This window comes from Ovis canadensis, chromosome 19, assembly GCF_042477335.2.
Source record: "Ovis canadensis isolate MfBH-ARS-UI-01 breed Bighorn chromosome 19, ARS-UI_OviCan_v2, whole genome shotgun sequence".
In the NCBI taxonomy this organism is placed as follows: Eukaryota; Metazoa; Chordata; class Mammalia; order Artiodactyla; family Bovidae; genus Ovis; species Ovis canadensis.
The window spans coordinates 57,528,522-57,547,981 of NC_091263.1; the positions used below are offsets into that span (position 1 = coordinate 57,528,522).

The window sequence follows — 19,460 nt, forward strand, 5'->3', positions numbered from 1 at the left end:
TTTGTTCTAGTTCTGTGAAAAATGCTATTAATAATATAATAGGAATTGCATTCAATCTGTAGATTGCTTTGGGTGGGAATGTTTCTTTTTCTGATCTTTCGCTGTTAATGTATAGATGCAGTGGATTTCTGTGTATTAATTTTGTATCCTGCAACTTTACCACATTCCTTGATGACCACTGGTGGTTTTCGGGTCCCCTATAGTGTCCTGTCATCTGCAAACAGTGAGAGTTTTACTTCTTTTCCAATTTGGATTCCTTTTGTTCTTTTTCTTCTCTGACTGCCACGGCTAGAACTTCTAAGACCATGTTCAGTAAAAGTGGCAAAAGTGGACAGCTTCGTCCCATGCCTTGTCTTAGAGGAGCCGCCTTCAGCTTTTCACTATTGAGTGTGATGTTAGCAGCAGGTTTGTTTCATGTTATTTACTATGTTGCAGTAAGTTCCTTCTATATTCACTTTCTAGAGAGTTTCTATCGTAGATGACTGTTGAATTTGGTCAAAAGTATTCTTCAGTTTCTTACTGTGATGTATCACCCTGACTGTTTTGTGGATATTAAAAAATCCTTGCAATCCTAGGATAAATCCCACTTATCATGCTATATGATCCTTTTTAATGTACTGGTGGAATCGGTTTGCCAGTGTTTTGTTGAGGATTTCCGTGTCTACGTTCATCAGTGATGTTGGCCTGTGATTTTCTCTTGTGATATCTGTCTGCTTTTGCTATTAACATCAGGGTGATGGTGGCCTCACAGAATGACTGGGAGTGTTCGTTGCGCTGCAGTGTTCTGGGGAATTTCAAAAGCATAGGCGTGAGCTCTTCTCTAAATGTTTGACAGAATGCCTGTGGCGCCATCTGGCCCTGCACTTTTGTGTGTTCAGAGCTGTTTAATCAGTTTCAGTTTTGGTACCTGTGCCTGGTCTGTACATATTTTCCACTTCCTCTGGTTCAGTCCTGGAAGATTGTGCTTTTCTAAGAGGTTGTCCCTTTCTTCCAGGTTCTCCATTCTGTTGGCACACACTTGCCTGTAGTCGTCTCCTGGGATCTTTTTCCTATTTCTGTGGAGTCCATTGTAACTTATTTTTCATTTCTAATGTTATTGCTTTGAGCCTTCTTTTTGTTTCTAGATGATTCTGGCTGAAGATTTATAGATTTTTTTCATCTTCTCAAAGAACCAGTTTTTTTTTTTAATTATTTTTACTATAGTTGCTTTACAATGTTGCGTTTCCACTGCCCAGCAAAGTGAATCAGCTGTATGCATCCGTATATCCCTTCAGTTTTAGATTTCCTTCTCAGTTTAGGTCAGCACAACACTGAGTTCTCTGAGCAGTACAGCAGGTTCTCTGCCTCTTTGCCTGTTTTAAATACAGTAGGAAGAGTGGAAGATGTCAAACCCAGCCTCCCAGTTCATCCCACCACACCTCTTCCCTCCTTGGTGTCCATTTCTTCGTTCTCTACTTCTGTGTCTCTATTTCTGTTTTGCAAATAAGACTGTCTATCCCATTTTTCTATATTCCACGTATATATGCGTTTATAAACAATATTTGTTTTTCCTCTTTCTTCCTTCACTCTGTGACAGTCTCTTAAGTCCAGCCGGCCTCTATAAATGACCCCCTTTCATTCTTTTTATGACTGATATTCTATTGTGTATGTGCCAGTCTCCCCCCCCCCCCACCGCCCCCGCATTGGAGTGTAATTGCTTTACAGTGTTGTGTCAGTTTCTGCTGTACAAGAAAGTGAAGCAGGAACTTCCCTGCTGGTCCAGTGGTTAAGAATCTGCCTTCAAATGCAAGGGTTCAAGCCCTGGCCAGGAAACTAGGATCCCACGTGTGCCACAGAGTAAGGAAGCCCACGAGCTACAATGAACCACAGCGAAGACCCAACAGATAATAATACAGAAAGTGAAGCAGCTGTATCTATACATATATCCCCTCCGTCCTGAGCCTCCCTCCCAGGCCCCCACCCACCTCTGGGGGTCATCACGGAACACTGAGCTGAGCTCCCTGGTCTATATGGCAGCCTTTCACTGGCTGTTTGTCCATAGTGGTGTATGCGTCAAAGCCACTCTCTGTCATTCAGCCTCCCCTTCCCCGTGTCCATAAGTCTGTTCTCTGCGTCTGCATCTCTACTCCTGCCCTACAAGTAGGCTCATCAGTACCACTGTCTAGATTCCATATGCGTGCATTAATATAAATACTGTTTCTTTCTGAATTACTTCACTCTATGACAGACTCTAGGTTCATCTGCATCACTACTAATGACTCAATTTTGTTCCTTTTTATGGGTAATATTTCATTGTATACAGCACCACATCTTTATCCAGTCATCTGTCAGTGGATGTTTAGACTGTTTCCATGTCCTGGCCATTGTAAATAGTGCTGCAGTGTACACTGGGGTACATGTATCTTTTTGAATTATGGTTTGCCCTGGTTATATGGCCAGCAGTGGGATTGCTGGGTCATGCTGCTGCTAAGTCACTTCAGTCGTGTCCGACTCTGTGTGTGACCCCATGGACGGCAGCCCACCCGTCCCTGGGATTCTCCAGGCAAGAACACTGGAGAGGGTTGCCATTTCCTTCTCCAATGCATGAAAGTGAAAAGTGAAAGGTGAAAGTGAAGTCGCTCAGTCATATCTGACTCTTAGCGACCCCATGGACTGCAGCCTACCAGGTTCCTCTGTCCATAGGATTTTCCAGCCAAGAGTACTGGAGTGGGGTGCCATTGCTGGGTCATCGCCTAGTTCTGTTTTTTTTTTTAATGAACCTTCATAAAAATATGCTGCTTTTTTAAGAACCTACTAATGTTTTTAATGACCTTTATACTGTTCTTCATAGTGGCTATATCAGTTTCACGTTCCCACCAGGAGTGCAAGAGGGTTCCCTTCTCTCCACACCTTCCCCAGCATTTGTTTGTAGATTTTTTAATGATGGCCATTCTGACACATGTGTAGGCACTACCTCATTGTAGCTTCGAACTGCATTTCTCTAATGATTAGTGATGTCATCTTTTCATTGGTGTGTTGACCATCTGAATATCTTCTTTGCAGAAATGTCCATTTAGGTCTCCCACCCATTTTTTGATTGGGTTGTTTTTCTGATATTGAGCTACGTGAGCTGTTTGTATATTTTAGAGACTAATCCTTTGTCTATTGCTTTGTTTGCAAATATTTTCTCCCGTTCTGAGGGGTATCTTTTCATCTTATTTGTGGTTTCTTTTGCTCTGCAAAAAGCTTTTAAGCTTAATTATGCCCCACTTGTTTATTTTTATTTTCATTACTCTAGGAGATGGGTCAAAAAAGATCTTGGTGCAGTTTGAGTGTTCTGCCTGTGTTTTCCTCTTTAGAGTTTTACAGTGTCTGGCCTTACATTCAGGTCTGTAACCCACTGTGAGTTTGTGAGTGGTGTTAGGGAGTGTTCTAAGTTCATTCTTTTACATGGAGCTGCCCAGTTTTCACAGCACCACTTACTGAAGAGACTGTCTTTTCTCCATTGTATACTCCGTGTCTCCTGTGTCACGTATGAGGTGCCCACAGGCCCATGGGTTCATCTCTGGGCGTTCTATCCTGTCCCACCGATGAGTATTTCTGTTTTTTGTGCCCGCACTACATTGTCTTGACTGCTGTAGCCTTGTAGTAAACTCTGAAGTCAGGGAGCCTGATCCCTCCAGTTCTGTTTTTCTTTCTCCAGATTGCTTTGGCTGCTTGGGTGTCCTGAATTTCCATACAAATTATTATTTTTTTAAGTATTGTGAAAAATGCCACGATAATTTGATCAGATTGCAATGACTCTGAAGACTGCTTTGGGTAGTACAGTCATTTCCACAATACTGACTCTTCCAGTCCTAGAACACAGTGTATCTCCCCATCTGTTTGCGTCATCATTTATTTCTTTCATCAGTATCTTACAAAGTTATCTGCGTACCAGTCTTTGCCTCCTTAGGTAGGTTTATTACTAGGTATTGTATTCTTTTTGTTACAGTGCTAAACTGGGATTTTTTCCTTAATATCTCTTTCTGATCTTTCATTGTTAGTTACAGGAATGCAAGAGATTTATTAATTTTGTACAGTGACTTTGTACAAATCATTGATTAGGTCAAGTATTTTTCTGGTGGCATCTTTAGGATTTTCTATGTATAGTATCGTGTCATCTGTAAATAGTGACAGTTTTACTACTCCTTTCCCAATGTGGATTCCTTTCCTTTCTTCTCTGATTGCTGTGGCTAGGACTTACTGAATAATGATGGACATACTTGTCTTATTCCTCATCTTAGAGGAAATGCTTTCAGTTTTTCACCTTTGAGAATGATGTTAGCTGTGGGTTTTTCATAGATGATCTTTATTATGTTGAGATAGGTTCTCTGTCTATGCCACTTTCTAGAGAGTTTTTCATCATAAATGGCTGTTGAAATTTCTCAAAAGCTTTTTCTGTATGTAATGAGATGATCAGTCCTGAAGTACTGGAGCTTCAGGACTAATGCTGAAGCCCCAATACTCTGGCCACCTGACATTAAGAGCTGACTCACTGGAAAAGACCCTAATGCTGGGAAAGACTGAAGACAGGAGAAGGGGAAGACAGAGGATGAGATGGTTGGATGGCATCACCGACTCGATGGGCATGAGTTTGAGCAAACTCTGGGAGATAGTGAAGGACAGGGAAGCCTGGCGTGTTTCAGTTCATGAGGTTGCAGAGTGTCAGACATGTCTGAACAACAACGAGATGATCATATGGTTTTTATTCTTCAATTTGCTAATATGGTGTATCACACTGGTTGATTTGCACATATTGAAAACTCCTTGCACCTCTGGGATAAATCCCACTTGATCATGATGTATGATACTTTCAGTATGTTGTTGGAAATGATTGATAGTACTTAGGATTTTTGCACACGTTTATCAGTGATATTGTAAATTTCTGTGCTACGTCTTTGTCTGGTTTTGGTATCAGGGTGATGGTGGTGGACTCACAGAATGAGTTTGGGAATGTTCCTCCCTCTGCAGCTCTTTGGAACAGTTTGAGAATGAGAGGTGTTACCCCTGCTCTGAATGTTTGATAGAATTCTCCTGTGAAGCCATCTGGTCCTGGACTTTTGTTTGTGGGAAGCTTTTTCATCACAGTTTCAGTACTTGCGACTGGTCTGTTCATGCTTTCTATTACTTCCTGTCAAAGAACCAGCTTTTAGTTTCACTGACCATCGGTATTGTTTTCTGTGACTATTTCTGCTCTGATCTTGATTTCTTACCTTCAGCTATCTTTGGGTTCGTTTTATTGTTCTTTCTCTGGCTGCTTTAGGTGTAAAGTTCGGTTTTGAGTTTTCTTGTTTCCTGAGGTAGGATGGCATTGCTCTAAGCGTCTGTCTTAGAACTGCTTTTGCTGCCTCCCACAGGTTTTGGATGTTTTCACTGTCATTTGTCTGTGTACATTTTTGTATTTCCTCTTTGATTTCTTCAAGATACGTTGATTGCTTAGTAACATACTTTTTAGCCTCGATGTACTTGTATATTTTAACATTTTCCTGTAATTGATTTGTAATACTATAATTAGATTTGTAATATTAGAAAGACTTCTAACACTATAGCATTGTGGTTGGAAAACATGCTTGATGTGATTTCAGTCCCAAGATGTGATCTATCCTGGAGAATGTTCCATGTGCCCTTGAGAAGAAAGTGTATTGTTTTTGGATGGAACGTTCTATAAGTAACAATTAGGTCTGTCTGATCTAATGTGTCATTTGAAGCCTGCGTGTCCTTCATAATTTTCTGTCCGTATGATCTGTTTGTGTAAGTGGGGTGTGTTACCGTCAATTCTCCCTTCTGTGGCTGTTAGCATTTGCCTTATATATTGAGGTGTTCTTATGGTAGTCGTTAGTAGTTTAGTCGCTAAGTTGTGTCCGACTCTTGCAACCCCATAGACTGTAGCCCGCCAGGCTCCTCTGTCCATGGGATTCTCCAGGCAAGAATACTGGAGTGGGTTGCCATTTCCTTCTCCAAGGGATCTTCCCAACCCAGGAACCGAACCCGGGTCTCTGCATTGCAGGCAGACTTTTTACTGACTGAGCTATGTATATTTCAACTGTTACATCTTTTTCTTGAATTGATCTCCTGATCATTATGCATATACTTCCTTGTGTAACAATCTTCATTTTAAAGTCTATCTTGTCTGATATAAATATTGCTATTCCAACTTTCTGTTGATTTCCATTTGCATGAAAAACCTTTTTCCATCCCTTCACTTTCAGTCTGTATGTGCCCCTAGGTCTGAAGTGGGCCTCTCACAGATAGCATATGTACAGGTCTTGTTTTTGTATCCATTCAGCCAGGCTATGTCTTTGGTTGAGGCACTGAACATATAAATATGTATGTTCCTAATGCCATTTTCTTAATTGCTTGGGGTTTGTAGGGTTTTTTTCTTCCCTTTATTGTTCTCTTCTCGTGGTGTGATGACCATCTTCAGTGTTGTGTTTGGGTTGCCTTTTTTTCCTATGTGTACCCATTGTGGTTTTGCTTGCATTTCCCATGAGCTTTTGATAAAGCAGTCTGCACACACGCACGCACGCACACACACACACATCCCTTTCTTGGTGGCTCAGACAGTCAAGAATCCACCTGTGATGCAGAGACCTGGGTTCGATCCCTGGGTTGGGAAGATCCCCTGGAGAAGAGAATGGCAACCCACTCCACTGTTCTTGCCTAGAGAATTCCACGGACAGAGGAGCCTGGAGGGCTGCAGTTGCAAAGAGTTGGACGTGACTGAGTAACTCACACACTATACATACACACACACAAATACACACACAGACAAGATTGTTTTAAGCTCCTGGTCTCTTAATTTCAAAAGCAGATCTCACTTCCTACAGTTACTGGTTTGCTATCATATTTCCTCTTCGCAGGACTGCAGTTCTTGCTTCTGTGTATCCCCTGGTGGGGGAGGTTGGTCCAGAGGCTTGTGCCGTTGTCCCTTGATAGGGGGTTTGGGGGTGGTGTAGTGACCAGAGCCTGCCCTCTGATTGTCGCTGCCCTGGCAGGGGTGGGGTCTGCTCCCCAGCTGTGGGAGTGGAGCCCCGTCACGGGGAGAGAAGCCACTGAGTGTCCCTCCTCAGGAGCTGGTCGCCTCAGAGTGAGCTCTGCTGTGTGAACTCAGCAAGCACTCTGTTGCTGGCACTGCTTTTGGCCCCACCATGACTGGGGGGGTGATTCGTATTGTTGGTCACTAGAAATCAGCCCTGGTGACCCCCAGGTGTCCTTTTCACCAGGCCCTGGCGCAGGTGCCCTGATGAGGTCGCGTCCTGGGACTGCAGTGGTCGTGCACCTGGGCCCGGCCTGGCCCGACCCCCGTGAGTGTGTCCAGAGACTGAAGCTGCAGAAGCCAGACCTGTTCCAGCTGCAGGAGTACAATTCCTTGAGGTGTTTCACAGGCGCTCAATTTAGGAAACCAGCAGCAGAGGTGGCTCCGGAGGCTCAGCTGTGGTTTCAGTACCCCCTGCAGCTGTTGCTCCCACCGGACCCTGCGCCACAGCACATGAACCCACCAGGCAGGAAGGAGCTGGGGCCCAGGGGATCAGGGCGAGCGGGCCCCCCAGGGGGCAGGCAGCTCTCAAACTCCATGTCCCAGCCCCCGTGGGCACCCGTGTCACACTGGGACCACCTGTGTGGCTCTCAGCCTGTCCTGACAGCCACAGCCCGTTTGCTGGGCTCTTCTCCAAGGCCGCCTTCTGTCCCAGCCCACCTCCCCACCTTCTGCTTCCTCTCCTCTTCCTCCTTCGACCTCCTGGCTTTTCGGGGGATCTTTCTTGTCCTCTTAGGTGTCTGAGGCCCTCTGCTAGCTGCCTCCCAGGTCAGTAAATCAGAATCCAGGGGTAGGACTCAGGCACTGATATTTATTAAAGTCCCTTGGATGATACAGCCAGGGTTAATATCAACTGATTTAACCAGTACAGTCCCCCGACCCCACCCCCAGTCTGGAAATACTTTAAAATGTACAAGCCAGTACTTATCCGGACAAGGTAATTGCCTCTGTATTGGAGCATATATATGAAGGCTTTACGAGATTCAAAAGTTTTTAAATATCAGGTCCATGGGAATACTGACAGTTTCATAAGGCTTCATTACAGCACAGAAAACAAATAGTTTAAGCATGTTTCTGGCAACTCACTTTCTCTTCTTTCCTTTTCACTGTCAAATCATTTTCCAGTGTAATGAAATCTTAGCCTAATAGGGCTGTTGCCTGCTCTTTACCTTTCATGGTCAGCGCAGTGCAGAAATATTAGCCCTAAGTGAACACACTGCTTCACTGGAAATCATGGCACCTGGGAAAATGTGCACCTACTTTATTAAGACTCCGTTCTCCCTCGTGGCTGCGGTATGTGGACTGGGAAAATTCTAACACAAAGAATGACCAGTACAGTTTTTAAGAAGACTGAGAAAGGTCAATCTGAGACAAGTGGGATATGTTATTACTGTGAAATTTTTTTAATTGGAGTATAATTGCTTTACAGTGTTTCTGCTGTGCAACAATGAATCAGCATTTGTATACACACATCGCCCTCCTTGCGCGCCTCCCTCCCACCCCACCATCTCACTGTCTGGGTCGTCACAGAGCACCGAGCTGAGCTCCCTGCGCTAGGCAGTGGCTTCCTGCAAGCCGTCTGACGCATGGTAGTGTCTATGGAGGAGTGGGATCTTTTAATGGTGATGATTAATAACACCTAATGAGGTGGCCCCACTCAGAGTGAGGCCCCGGCAGCCGGCACGCACTGAGTCCTCACCTCAGGGCCAGGCACTTGCGAGCCAAGCACCACCTCCTTTATTTTGCAGCAACCTCCTGAAGAAGGGTGCTGATCAACAGCAGCTGTCACACCTACTCAGCACTGCTGTTCTCGCAGAAGCAGTCACACGCAGTTAGGTAATGAGTGGGCATGGCTGTGTTCCGGAGGGGTTGGGTTTCAGCCAAAGGCTGGAGTTTTGGACTCCTGCTGCAGACATTTGCCCAAGGCTAGGAAGGGGCTGAGCCAACGTTCAGTCCAGGTGCTAATGGCTCCAGCATCATTCTCTGGTACTTTGACAACCACTGAAGGACATGCATTAGCCACTCAACTTTCTCCTCAATAGGTTCTCTTTTCTGCTTGCCAGCTCCTCAGAGCATTCACCTTTCTCTTTTCAGAGATGACCTTATGCTCACCTCACATTATTGCCCCCATCACAGCCACCTCCCTGCTCAGGACACCCCAGCAAGCTGAGAGACCAGGCCAGAGCAGCCCTGGAAATGAATCCCCCCTCTGCTCAGGAGGCCGAGCTGACCCTCAGGAAAGCTGGATTTTCCTGGCCGACCTCCTGTGCTTTGTTGAGCAGCCTGTTTTACTCCAGCACGTAGCTGAGGCTCTTCTATATGGAGGCCTTTTTAAAAAAAAAAATTTTTAATTGGAGGATAATTGCTTTACAATGTTGTAGTTTCTGCCATCCATCAACAAGAATCACCCAGCGGTATACATATGTCCCCTCCCACCCCTCCGGGTTGTCACAGGGCACCGATTTGCCCTCCTGTGTAACACAGCAGATTCCCAGGGGCTATCTGTTTTGCATATGGTAATATGTATGTTTCAGTGTTACTCTTTCAATTTGTCCCTCTCCTTCCCCCACTGTGTCTGAGGCCTCTTTTAGTTCAGCTAAAGGCAGGACGGTTGGCTCTGCAGCTCTCTAAATCCTGGACAGGGACACACACACACATCACCCACGGATCTCACACGTGTTTCCTGAAGTTCAGAACATTAACTGGCAAAGGCAGCAGTTTTCCCAGCTTGCAGGTCTGGGCTGAAGAACCAGTCACGTCCTTCAGACTCCTGCCTCAATCACCACACCACCCTGGTCTCAGCAAAACAGCATCTGCCACACCTCACCACCGATGCTATTTTTTAAAAGCCTAGAGCTGGTCATTGATTGGACCTGGGGTGCAGGGCTGGCTACACAGTTTGCAGGAAGTGGCCCTAGTGCTAAGCAACCTGCCTGCCAGTGTAGGAGAGATCAGAGACTGAGGTCCATCCCCGCATTGGGAATATCCCCTGGAGGAGGGACTGGCACCCTCCAGTATTCCGGTCTGGAGAATCCCATGGACAGAGGAGCCCGGCAGGCTACGGTCCGTGGGGTCGCCAAGAGTCAGACACGACTGAAGCGACTTGGCTGGCAGTGCAAACTGAGGACGCAGGAGCCGCGGGAAAGCGCGATCCTCTGTGGGCCGCCCTGGGGTGGGGACTGGCCCCGGGCAGCCCACTCATTGGCTCGCTGCTGACCTATGGGGTGAAAGGTCCTCAGCCTGGCCAATCGGATGTTTTTCCTCTGGAATTTAAGGGGAAAGACAGAGGCTGCCCGTTGCAAGGAAAAGAAACCAAAGTCATATAAAAGACCTCCCAAACCTGCTGACAGTTCCTCCCCACACAGCGGCAAGAATGACCTTCTTAAAATCAAACCCGACGCGATCTTTCCGCCACTTGAAATCACCTGTCCACCCTCGCTCCAAACACGGCCCCGCTCCGTCACTCCCTCACGCCACTCCGTACACACTGTGCCCTTTTGTTTCCTGAACAGACCGAGCTTGTTCAAGGTACATGAGTCACACAGGCGGTTTCCTCTGCTCCCCCCCACCCCCCCCCCCAGCCTCCCTCTTCCTTCTCAGCTCTTAAAGGTCAGCGGCCGAGAGGCCCTCCCGCTGCACCTGGCTGAAGGAGGTCCTCCGGTCAGCCCCCTGCATTTGAGCCCCTCCGTGTGCAATCGTTTATTTTTGTTGGTCTGTGTACACGTTTGCTCTCTGCCTCCCTCGCAGAATTTCAGCTCTGGGGGAGGTGGAGCCTGGCTTGCGCAGTTCATCTCTACCACCCTACCTGCTAAATTACAGGAACTCCAACATACTGTAGGATAAATGAGTAATTGTGTGATTGTGTACTTTCTCAACGGTCGTTCCTGTTACGCAGGAACCTTTTGGTTTTGTGTGTTTGTTTTGAATCTGGGCACACTATTGAATTTCCTCATTAGCTTCAAATGCTTTTCTGTTAATCCATTTGGGAATTCTGGGTATAGATAATGATATCTTACAAAGATATTAATTCTGCCCTCTCCCAATGTTATATAATTTGTTTCTATTTCCTGTCTCGTTGCTTTGGTGCCATAGTTAGTTAATTTTCATCAGTCACACTGTCTTGAAATCATCAAGCTCTGGGGGCATACAGGAACTAACAGCAGGAGGACCAGCTGAGGAGTGGAAGCACTTATTTTAAGCATGGTGTGATAATGGCCTGTGCTGAAGACATAGGAAGGAAGAGTGGCTGGCAATTACTCAGATAAAGGATTGGTGAGACTTGATAATGGGAAAAGGCAGAAGAAAGGGGGGAAATTCTCCGAACTCCAATCTGAGTCAAGATACTCTTAATGCATTGGCTCCCAGACAACTTAATCTCAGACTAAGAGAACATCCACATTTTTTAAAGGAGGAAGGAGTTGATACAGCCAACTGTTTGTCTAGTGCCCATTTTTAACTACCACAGTCATTTTTTAAGGCCCCCCAAATTAAGGATATACCTGAAAATCAATAGCCTCATGAAAAAGGAAGCGAGAAAATTAGAATACTCATTGTAGAAACGGTTTTGGGAGTTGAAGAAAATTGGCAACCACGGCTCCAGGCTCTGACACAGTCTGTCTACATCCAAAATACAACAGTTTTCCCAGCATCTTACAAAGGGGGTCTCACTTAGTCATCCTAACAGCACCGTGTAGTAGGTAACACGCCAAACATGAGTCTGGAGCGCTACCATTGGCAGAGCTTTGAGGCCCACATTCCCTAACACATCCCCTTGCAACTGACAGCCCATCAAACCCTCTGCTCCTGTTTTCTCCACCCCACCCCCCGAACCTATTGCCCACCTCTGGGTTCTTGCACAGACCTCCATCCCAGTCCAGTTTACTTGGAGAACTGCTGTTCATCAAGCAGAGAATGGTGTTCATCCTCTTCCTAGAGGTAGGGAAGAAGTAAAGGCCTGTCCACAGGCAACACGGTGCTTGGTGTGGTGAAAGTCACATAACATAAACATACTATTTTAACCATACTTACCTGTACAGTTCAGACGCACTAAATACATCCCCACTGTGTGCAACAGCCACCATCATCCATTGCCTGAATTTCTCACCTTCATAATCTGAAACTCTGTCCCCAGTTCCCACCCACCCAGCCCCTGGAATCAACCAGTGTACTTTCTATGAATTTGACTATTCTAGCTCTCTCACAGGTAAAATCAAACAGTCTATGTCTGCACCTCATGTATATGGGAATGCATTAAGGTTAAGATTTTCCCTATAAACGGACTGTACTTCTCTTTCCCCCTGTGCTGTATACACAGTAGTACAGTAGTGTAAATATGTCTGGGGGGGATGAATCGGGAGAGTGGGGTAGACACCTACACACACTATGGCTGGTGGTGTCTGAAGAGGGGAGCCAGAGCCTGGTGTGTGCAGCGCAGACACGCCCCCTCGGCCCCAACGTGGAGCCCACAGGCCCTAAGGCACCGGTTCCCCGAGACCAACCTCCCTGAGCCTCAGTTTCCTCATCTGTACAACCTCAAGGGTTTCACGATCAGTTACCACGCCAGACACTGCCATGCCTAGTGTGTAGTAGAGGCTCTGCCTCAGAAAAACAGGACTCATGAAGAGGTCAGAACCAGGGCCTAAACTTTCACTCAAAATAGCCAGCCTGGGTCATTCTCTAGAGGAGTTTTAAGTCTCTCTCTCACACACACATCACGCGCACACACTCTTCTCTCTTACCTTCACCCTCACAGTTGCTTAGTTGAGGGCATTTCAAGGATATGGAGCCCACCTGGAGAGAAGTGAGCCCTTCTGCCGAATTTCAAATGCACTGACGTTTCAAGCTACTGTGGTGGACCTGAGGCCATGAAGCAGGCAGACATCTGCATTCAAGATGACAGCCATCCCTCTGCAATTAGACATGGCAGTCCTGGGATTTCATACCCTTCTCTTTGATCTGGAGAAACTGAAAAGCTGGACACATCTGTGAGGAAACTACAGACAGGAAAATAAGGGGTGATGTTTTCTTTTATCACTGCATTTATCCAAATTACCTTTAACAAGTACACATTGCTCTTTTTATGTATCTTTTCTTTCTCTGATACAAATTCCCTGAGAAACAGAAACTCAAACAATTCCTCTTATAGGAGGGAAAAAAATTTTTTTCCTTAAAGGTCAAAAACATTTGCACGTGTCAACCCATGTACTTTGTGATCCAGTACCATTTTTCAGCCATGATCCCCAATCCTTACACCCTGGGCACAGGCTATCTATTTTATTGTCACAAATGAGGAAACCTAGGCTCAGAAAGTCAGGCAGCCTCCCCAGGGCTGCATGGTGGTGAAGATCCATCAAACACCAAAAGCCTTGCCCTTCAACTGTGCTGCGAGAATGGTTGAGGCTGTGGGCCCATCTGACCCGCTCCCCCGTCCCTGCTGTGTTGTTTCTACAGCCTCCATGTACTCTGAGATCCAGAGGGAGCGGGCCGACATCGGAGGCCTGATGGCCCGGCCAGAACACAGAGAATGGAACCCAGAGCTCATCAAGCCGAAGAAGCTGCTGAACCCCGTGAAGGCCTCCCGGAACCACCAGGAGATGCACCGCGAGCTGCTCATGAACCACAGGAGGTGGGAAAGGAGCCCCCCCACCCTGTGAAAGGCCAGCCTGGTAGTCACCCTGGGGCTCTGACAGACAGAGCAGGTCTGAGGGTGCCCCATGTGGTCAGCGGAGAAGGCAATGGCACCCCACTCCAGTACTCTTGCCTGGAAAATCCCATGGACGGTGGGCCTGGTAGGCTGCAGTCCATGGGGTTGCGAAGAGTCGGACACGACTGAGCGACTTCACTTTCACGCACTGGAGAAGGAAATGGCAACCCACTCCAGTGTTCTTGCCTGGAGAATCCCAGGGACGGGGGAGCCTGGTGGGCTGCCGTCTGTGGGGTCACACAGAGTCGGACAGGACTGAAGCGACTTAGCAGCAGCAGCAGCAGCATGTGGTCAGCAGCACACACTGTGGAGGTCCAGCAGCCCTGTGACCCCGCCTAGTCAGCCACGGGTGCCTGCTCTCCATGTGTCGGCTGCGTGGATGCCCTGTGCCCAGACCGAGGGGCACACAGGGGAATGAGACCCAGTTCCTGCCCTCACAGAGGAGACCGACGTTTGACCAGATGGTGGGACGGGTGCTTTGAGGGAGGCACGAATGGCCTGCGACCCCAGCGGAGCCACCAGCCTGGGCTCCAAGGACGAAGTGATGCCTCAGCTAGGGCTAGAAGAGTGGGTGGGAGTCAGCCAGGGTCGGAGGTGGGTACTGGCCGTGAGCAGCTGATGGATGAGAATGTGAGAGTGCAGAGGAACCTGGAGGAGCTCAGAGAGAGTGAAGAATGTGGGGCTGTGAAGGGTCCCAGTGCTGGGTTTCACCGTACAGGAGGGACGAGTGGAGCAGGCAGGCCAGGAGCATGCAGTGGGCAAGGCTGGCTGAAGGTGTCGGGCCTGGGACTACTGGGTTACTGAGGGACTGTGGTGAAGTGCAGGCTTCCCAGCTGGCACAGGGGTAAAGAACCTGCCTGCCAATGCAGGAGACACAAGAGAGGCAGGTTTGATCCCTGGGTGAGGAAGATCCCCTGCAGGAAGAAAGGGCAACCCACTCCAGTATTCTTATCTGGAAAAATCCCATGGACGGAGAAGCCTGGTGGGCTACAGTCCATGGGGTTGCAAAAATAGTCACACACGACTGAGGCAACTGAGCATGCATGGGGAAGGGAGAGGGAGGCTGAGCGTCCCTCCCTTCCCAAGAAGGCCTCTATTCAGCAGCACCCGGACGCAGGTTGCAAAGCCTCCGAAGCTCCCTCTAGTGGTGGCTTTTGGTATTGACGCCGGCTGTGATTGTCCTTATTTTCAACTAACATACCGTCCAGCAGATCTCATTTTTCATCCATGTTGTCTTCCTGCCCGTTGGTTACACTAGTCTCTCTGTATCCACCGAGACTGGTTAGGGCTCCTCAACAGAACCCAAAAACTCAAGGCCCTTGTATAAAGTGGCATTGCACAAGCCCGCCCTCGGTATCCACAAATTCAATCTGTGGAAACGGAGGGTTGACTGTGTATTGGAAGTACTTCGTCAAGATCTCTTTTAGAGTCATCCCTTTTAAAATCACCAGTTTGAAAAACAGAAGCCTAAAGACAAATCAGGGTGAATGTTTGAGTATAAATAACAAAAATATGTACGTTATCTCTTACAAATCCATAAAGAAAAAATGAACAGAAGGTACAGTTAATTCACAGAACAAATGAAAGTAGCTGGCACCCATCTCCAAGCTGCTCCACCAGACCCTTCTTGCCTACCAGATTCTGCAATACAAGAAGACTGGACAGTAAGGAGAAATAGATGCTCTTAAATACTGTTGACAAAAGTTATAAATTGGATAACCTTTTCTAAGGAACAGATGGGAACATATAACCAAAAATCTTTGAAGATTTTGCCTGACCCAGCAATTCTACTTCTAGAAACTTACCCTGAGAAAATAACCAGTAATATCCTACAGCCTGCTCTCTGCACTCAGACAGGCCCGGGTACAGATCCGCCTTCAGTCTGTTCACACCTGTGACGTGGACTGGAGTCTCAAGTCTAGGGGTCCCCCTTCCCTGTACCCTGGAACAGAAATGCTTGCCCATCCCCGGGCTACCAGACTGCACGAGGCACTGGCTGACGTCAGTGCAGGCTGCAGCCCTGGGTGCAGGGCGGTGGGCGTCTCCTAACGCGCACCTCCCCCCCCCACACACAGGGGCCTGGGTGTGGACAGCAAGCCTGAGCTGCAGCGTGTCCTGGAACACCGCCGGCGGAACCAGCTCATCAAGAAGAAGAAGGAGGAGCTGGAGGCCAAGCGGCTGCAGTGCCCCTTTGAGCAGGAGCTGTTGAGACGGCAGCAGAGGCTGAACCAGGTGGGTGGGGGCCCCAGCCCCAGCTTCCTCCAAGACTACCTGCTGGCCCAGGGAGGCGCTCAGCCTGCAGTCACAGCTGATGAGGAGGCGGAGCCAGATGAGGACTGGACCCAGGGTCCACCCCTGGCCTGCGTTCTCACTCGGCCACTCCCTTCGCTGTGTGACTTGGGTTCAGAGAGGGAACGCACTGGTCCAGTTTTCTCATTGGCCCCATCTATTGCATGCTGATTCTGATTATCTTCTCACAGCTGCCCTGTGAGTCCAGTGGAGTTACCATTTGAGAAATGAGGAACCTAGGGCTCAGCTGAGGTCCGCAATTTGAAGCAGGCTTCCTGGGGAGAACAGTCCCGTGCTGTGTCCCCTCAGCTTCCAAGCTGGTGGCAGAACTGATCCTGGTTGTTTCCCCAGAGAGGACCCTGGGTCCAAACCCAGTGGCTTTTGAGTGGGAATCTCCCTAGCCCACCCACCTCACATCTCTGCTTCTCTTTCCTTTAGCTGGAGAAACCACCAGAAAAGGAAGAGGACCATGCCCCTGAGTTTATTAAAGTCAGGGAAAACCTGCGGAGAATCACCACTTTTACCAGTGGGGAGAGGGCGCTGTAGAGCTGGCTCCAGAGCCCCAGCGCCCCCACCAGCCCGCCCCGGCCCCCACCGTGCCCCTCCAGCCCTCCTGTACCTGGCAGCCCTGGCCCCTAGACTCGGCTCTGTGGTGTTCATGCTCGCTCCTGGAAACCTGACCCCCAGAAGATGGGGGATCGTGAACGCAGGCTTCTCCTTCTAGCACTCATCGCTCCTGCTCCCAGAAGCAGCCGCTGCTGAAGGAACTTCCCCAGGCTCCCTCCTTGAGCAGCTGCTGAGCCCTGCCAAGATGCTTCAGGCAGAGCTGGGAAGGGACGGGCGCCTCTCTGGCCCCATGGGGCCCTGCTTCTCTGGACAGCCCAGGTCTCAGAGAGCTGCCCTATGTGGTCGCTGCAGCCAGGTGTGAGGCAGCTAAGCAGAGCATCGTGGGGGCACCTACCCTGAAAGCCTGAGGGGAGGATGGTCTGTCCTCAGGAAGGGCGGGGCGGCCCAAGGCCGCCCTCCAAGGTAGACGCACACTAACAAAGACAGCTTCGGATGGTCTGCCAGCCTCTCCCCACCCCTTCACCTTTATTCCCTCCACACCACCCGCCTACACCCTGTAACCACAGCAGCCCAGGGCTGCAGCCGCTCCGCTTCTGGAAGTTAGAACAGTGCTGCTTGAACTGTGCTGTGCCTATAAGTTACTAGGGCCCTTTGCTGGAAGACGGCTTCTGATCCCGCAGGTTGGGGTGAGAGCTGAGAATCTTGTTTCTAACAAGCTCCTGGACTGCCGCTCTGAGGCCCACACTGTCCCTGACAAGGCTGTAGCATCCAGGGATGGCGAATAAAAGCCCTCCCAGCTCCCGTGACCCCCGTCCTGGAGATTCCCATCCGCCTCCACAGCCCCAAGGCGCTCTTTATTTTCCTCCCACCCCAGGTGCCCGGGAACACCCCGAGCTAGGAAACGGTGTTGGTTATGGGACCAGAGATGCATGTGATTGCCAATCTGCCTTTCTTACCACACGGATGCAATTCTAGCCAAAAAAACTCACAAAACTTTTTTAAAAGAATCCTTCCCCAAAGCCTACAAAAAGCAAATAATATAGTGATTTTCAACAAGCTTTGGAAAACATAAGAAACCAGCTTGAAGACCCCAGCCCCACCCTGCGACACTGGCCCCGCTGAGTGCGCCTGAGGCCCAAGCCTGACTTGGATTCTGTCGCTGGGGCCAACTCCATGGACTCACCCATTCTTTCTGAGAACTCGCCTCCCAACACGGACCAAATGTTTGAACTTTCGCTCCTGTCCCATATTTGAAGATCTGGAGACCCACCAGGCTTTTCCTTTTCCCCTGAAGAATAAAACCCCTGCCCCATAGCTCAGTCGGTAAAGAATCCACCTGCAATGTGGGAGACCTGGGTTCAATCCTGGGTCGGGAAGCTCCCCTGGAGAAGGAAATGGCAACTCACTCCAGTGTTCTTGCCTGGAGAATCCCATGGTCACAGGAGCCTGGCGGGCTACAGTTCATGGGATCGCAAGAGTCAGACACAACTTAGTGTTTTCTTTTTCTGGCTTTGTAAACCCATCGTTCAAGGTAACAGGGCTCCAGTAGAAAAGCATTTCCTTTTACCCCCAACCCTGCCCACCAAGACTGCTGGGCAGAGCTGCCGCTGGGATGCAGTCTGGTGACTGGACCGAAGGTGGGAGGGAAGGGACCGCCCTGGTGTTACTCCTCCCACCAGAGACATCATCCTTCTCCTGTGTGTGCTGAGGGGCGTGAACAGACATGCTGCGTGTGGGGAGGGACGAAGGGAGGCTCTGAAAGGCTCTTGAATGTGACCATTTTGGTGAGAAGGAGGGAATGCTATTTTACATGTCTGTCTGGCAAAGGTCACGCTAAAAATGCACAACCCGAGTAAAGACCACCACTTCCCCAAAGAAGTCGCCCCCTGTTGTTCAGACATGTGAGGAGAACGAGACTGAGCGTCTAGGGTGGAGGAGCCCCCAAGGGAATGCCTGGGGGTTCACTGTGGGCCCCAGGGTGCTGCACGGGGGCAGCAGGGCACGGAGACAAAGCCCTGGAGAATCAGAACAGACCGCGAGTGCCACGGCGTCCCTGGAGCCTGGCAGACACCCCTCTTCCCGCCCAGGGCTCCGTCCCCACTCCTCCTCTCTGGCCCACTCCAGGGGTGACCACGTGACCAGGTACAGCCAGCGACATTTACAACGAAGGGGCTCCTGGAAAGCTTGTTTTCCTGATGAGAGACAGATTGGGTAACACACCCTTGCCCCTCCCTTCGTCAAGGGTGGGACACCTGGAGCCACAGCAGCCATGCTGCTGTCATGAGAAAATGGTCAAGAGAATCTCCGAGAAGGGCCCAACTGTCATGTGACCAAGCCGATGCCGGCAGCCATCCTCCTCCAGGATTCTTGTACATACAAATAAATCCCCTTGTTTACGCTACTGTTGGTCGGCCTCTATTCTGTGGAAAAACATTCCTAACAGAAGCCCAGCTCTGTGGGCCAGAGTTACCTGCAGCCTGTCCTGAAAGTCAGATTCCCCTCTGTCATCAGAAACCTACTGGATCAGGACCCCCAGCGACAGTGCCGGGGACCTGTTTCTGCACATCTGCTGGGCAGCCTACACAGCACGGGTCTGCGAACAGCTGCCTGGGCATCACCGACTCACACATCCTAAGTATGTGTCGAGACTATGCCCTGTGGCAGGCGACGTGCCACGTGTGGGGGACTCTACCTGCTCCTGTTCTCCCTGCTTGGGGCCCCGCCCCCCACAGCCTGTAACAGAGCAGCTGAAATGTTAAAAGTCCTGGTAAAATCTAAGGCAGATTGCGTCGCTCGTCTGGCTCCCAGTCGAGTCCTTCCTGCGACCTGGAAGGCCCTGTGCAT

The 19,460-nt window shown here is 49.1% G+C and overlaps 1 protein-coding gene and 1 long non-coding RNA gene across 13 annotated transcripts in view; one reads left to right on the plus strand and one right to left on the minus strand.

Annotated features, from left to right (window-relative positions):
* The window catches only part of FAM107A (family with sequence similarity 107 member A), a 36,425-nt gene extending 17,408 nt beyond the window's left edge, over positions 1–19,017 (plus strand). For 8 of the 12 annotated variants that reach the window (XM_069560539.1, XM_069560540.1, XM_069560548.1 and 5 more), the window contains exons 2-4: positions 13,508–13,682; positions 15,836–15,992; positions 16,488–19,017. In XM_069560539.1, coding sequence (XP_069416640.1) covers positions 13,508–13,682; positions 15,836–15,992; positions 16,488–16,595 — 440 coding nt within the window. In that variant the 3' untranslated portion in view covers positions 16,596–19,017. Of the gene's footprint in view, positions 1–8,805; positions 8,894–12,809; positions 13,072–13,507; positions 13,683–15,835; positions 15,993–16,487 lie in introns of all 12 variants that reach the window. The other 4 variants (XM_069560547.1, XM_069560544.1, XM_069560546.1 and 1 more) reach the window with 2 other exon arrangements.
* Positions 1,176–13,905, minus strand: LOC138424162 (uncharacterized). The gene is made up of 3 exons (XR_011250667.1): positions 12,796–13,905; positions 11,899–11,986; positions 1,176–1,352 (listed from the first exon to the last, which is right to left on the minus strand). It is a non-coding gene; the product is annotated as an uncharacterized lncRNA (long non-coding RNA).
* Positions 19,018–19,460: the final 443 nt, after the last annotated feature.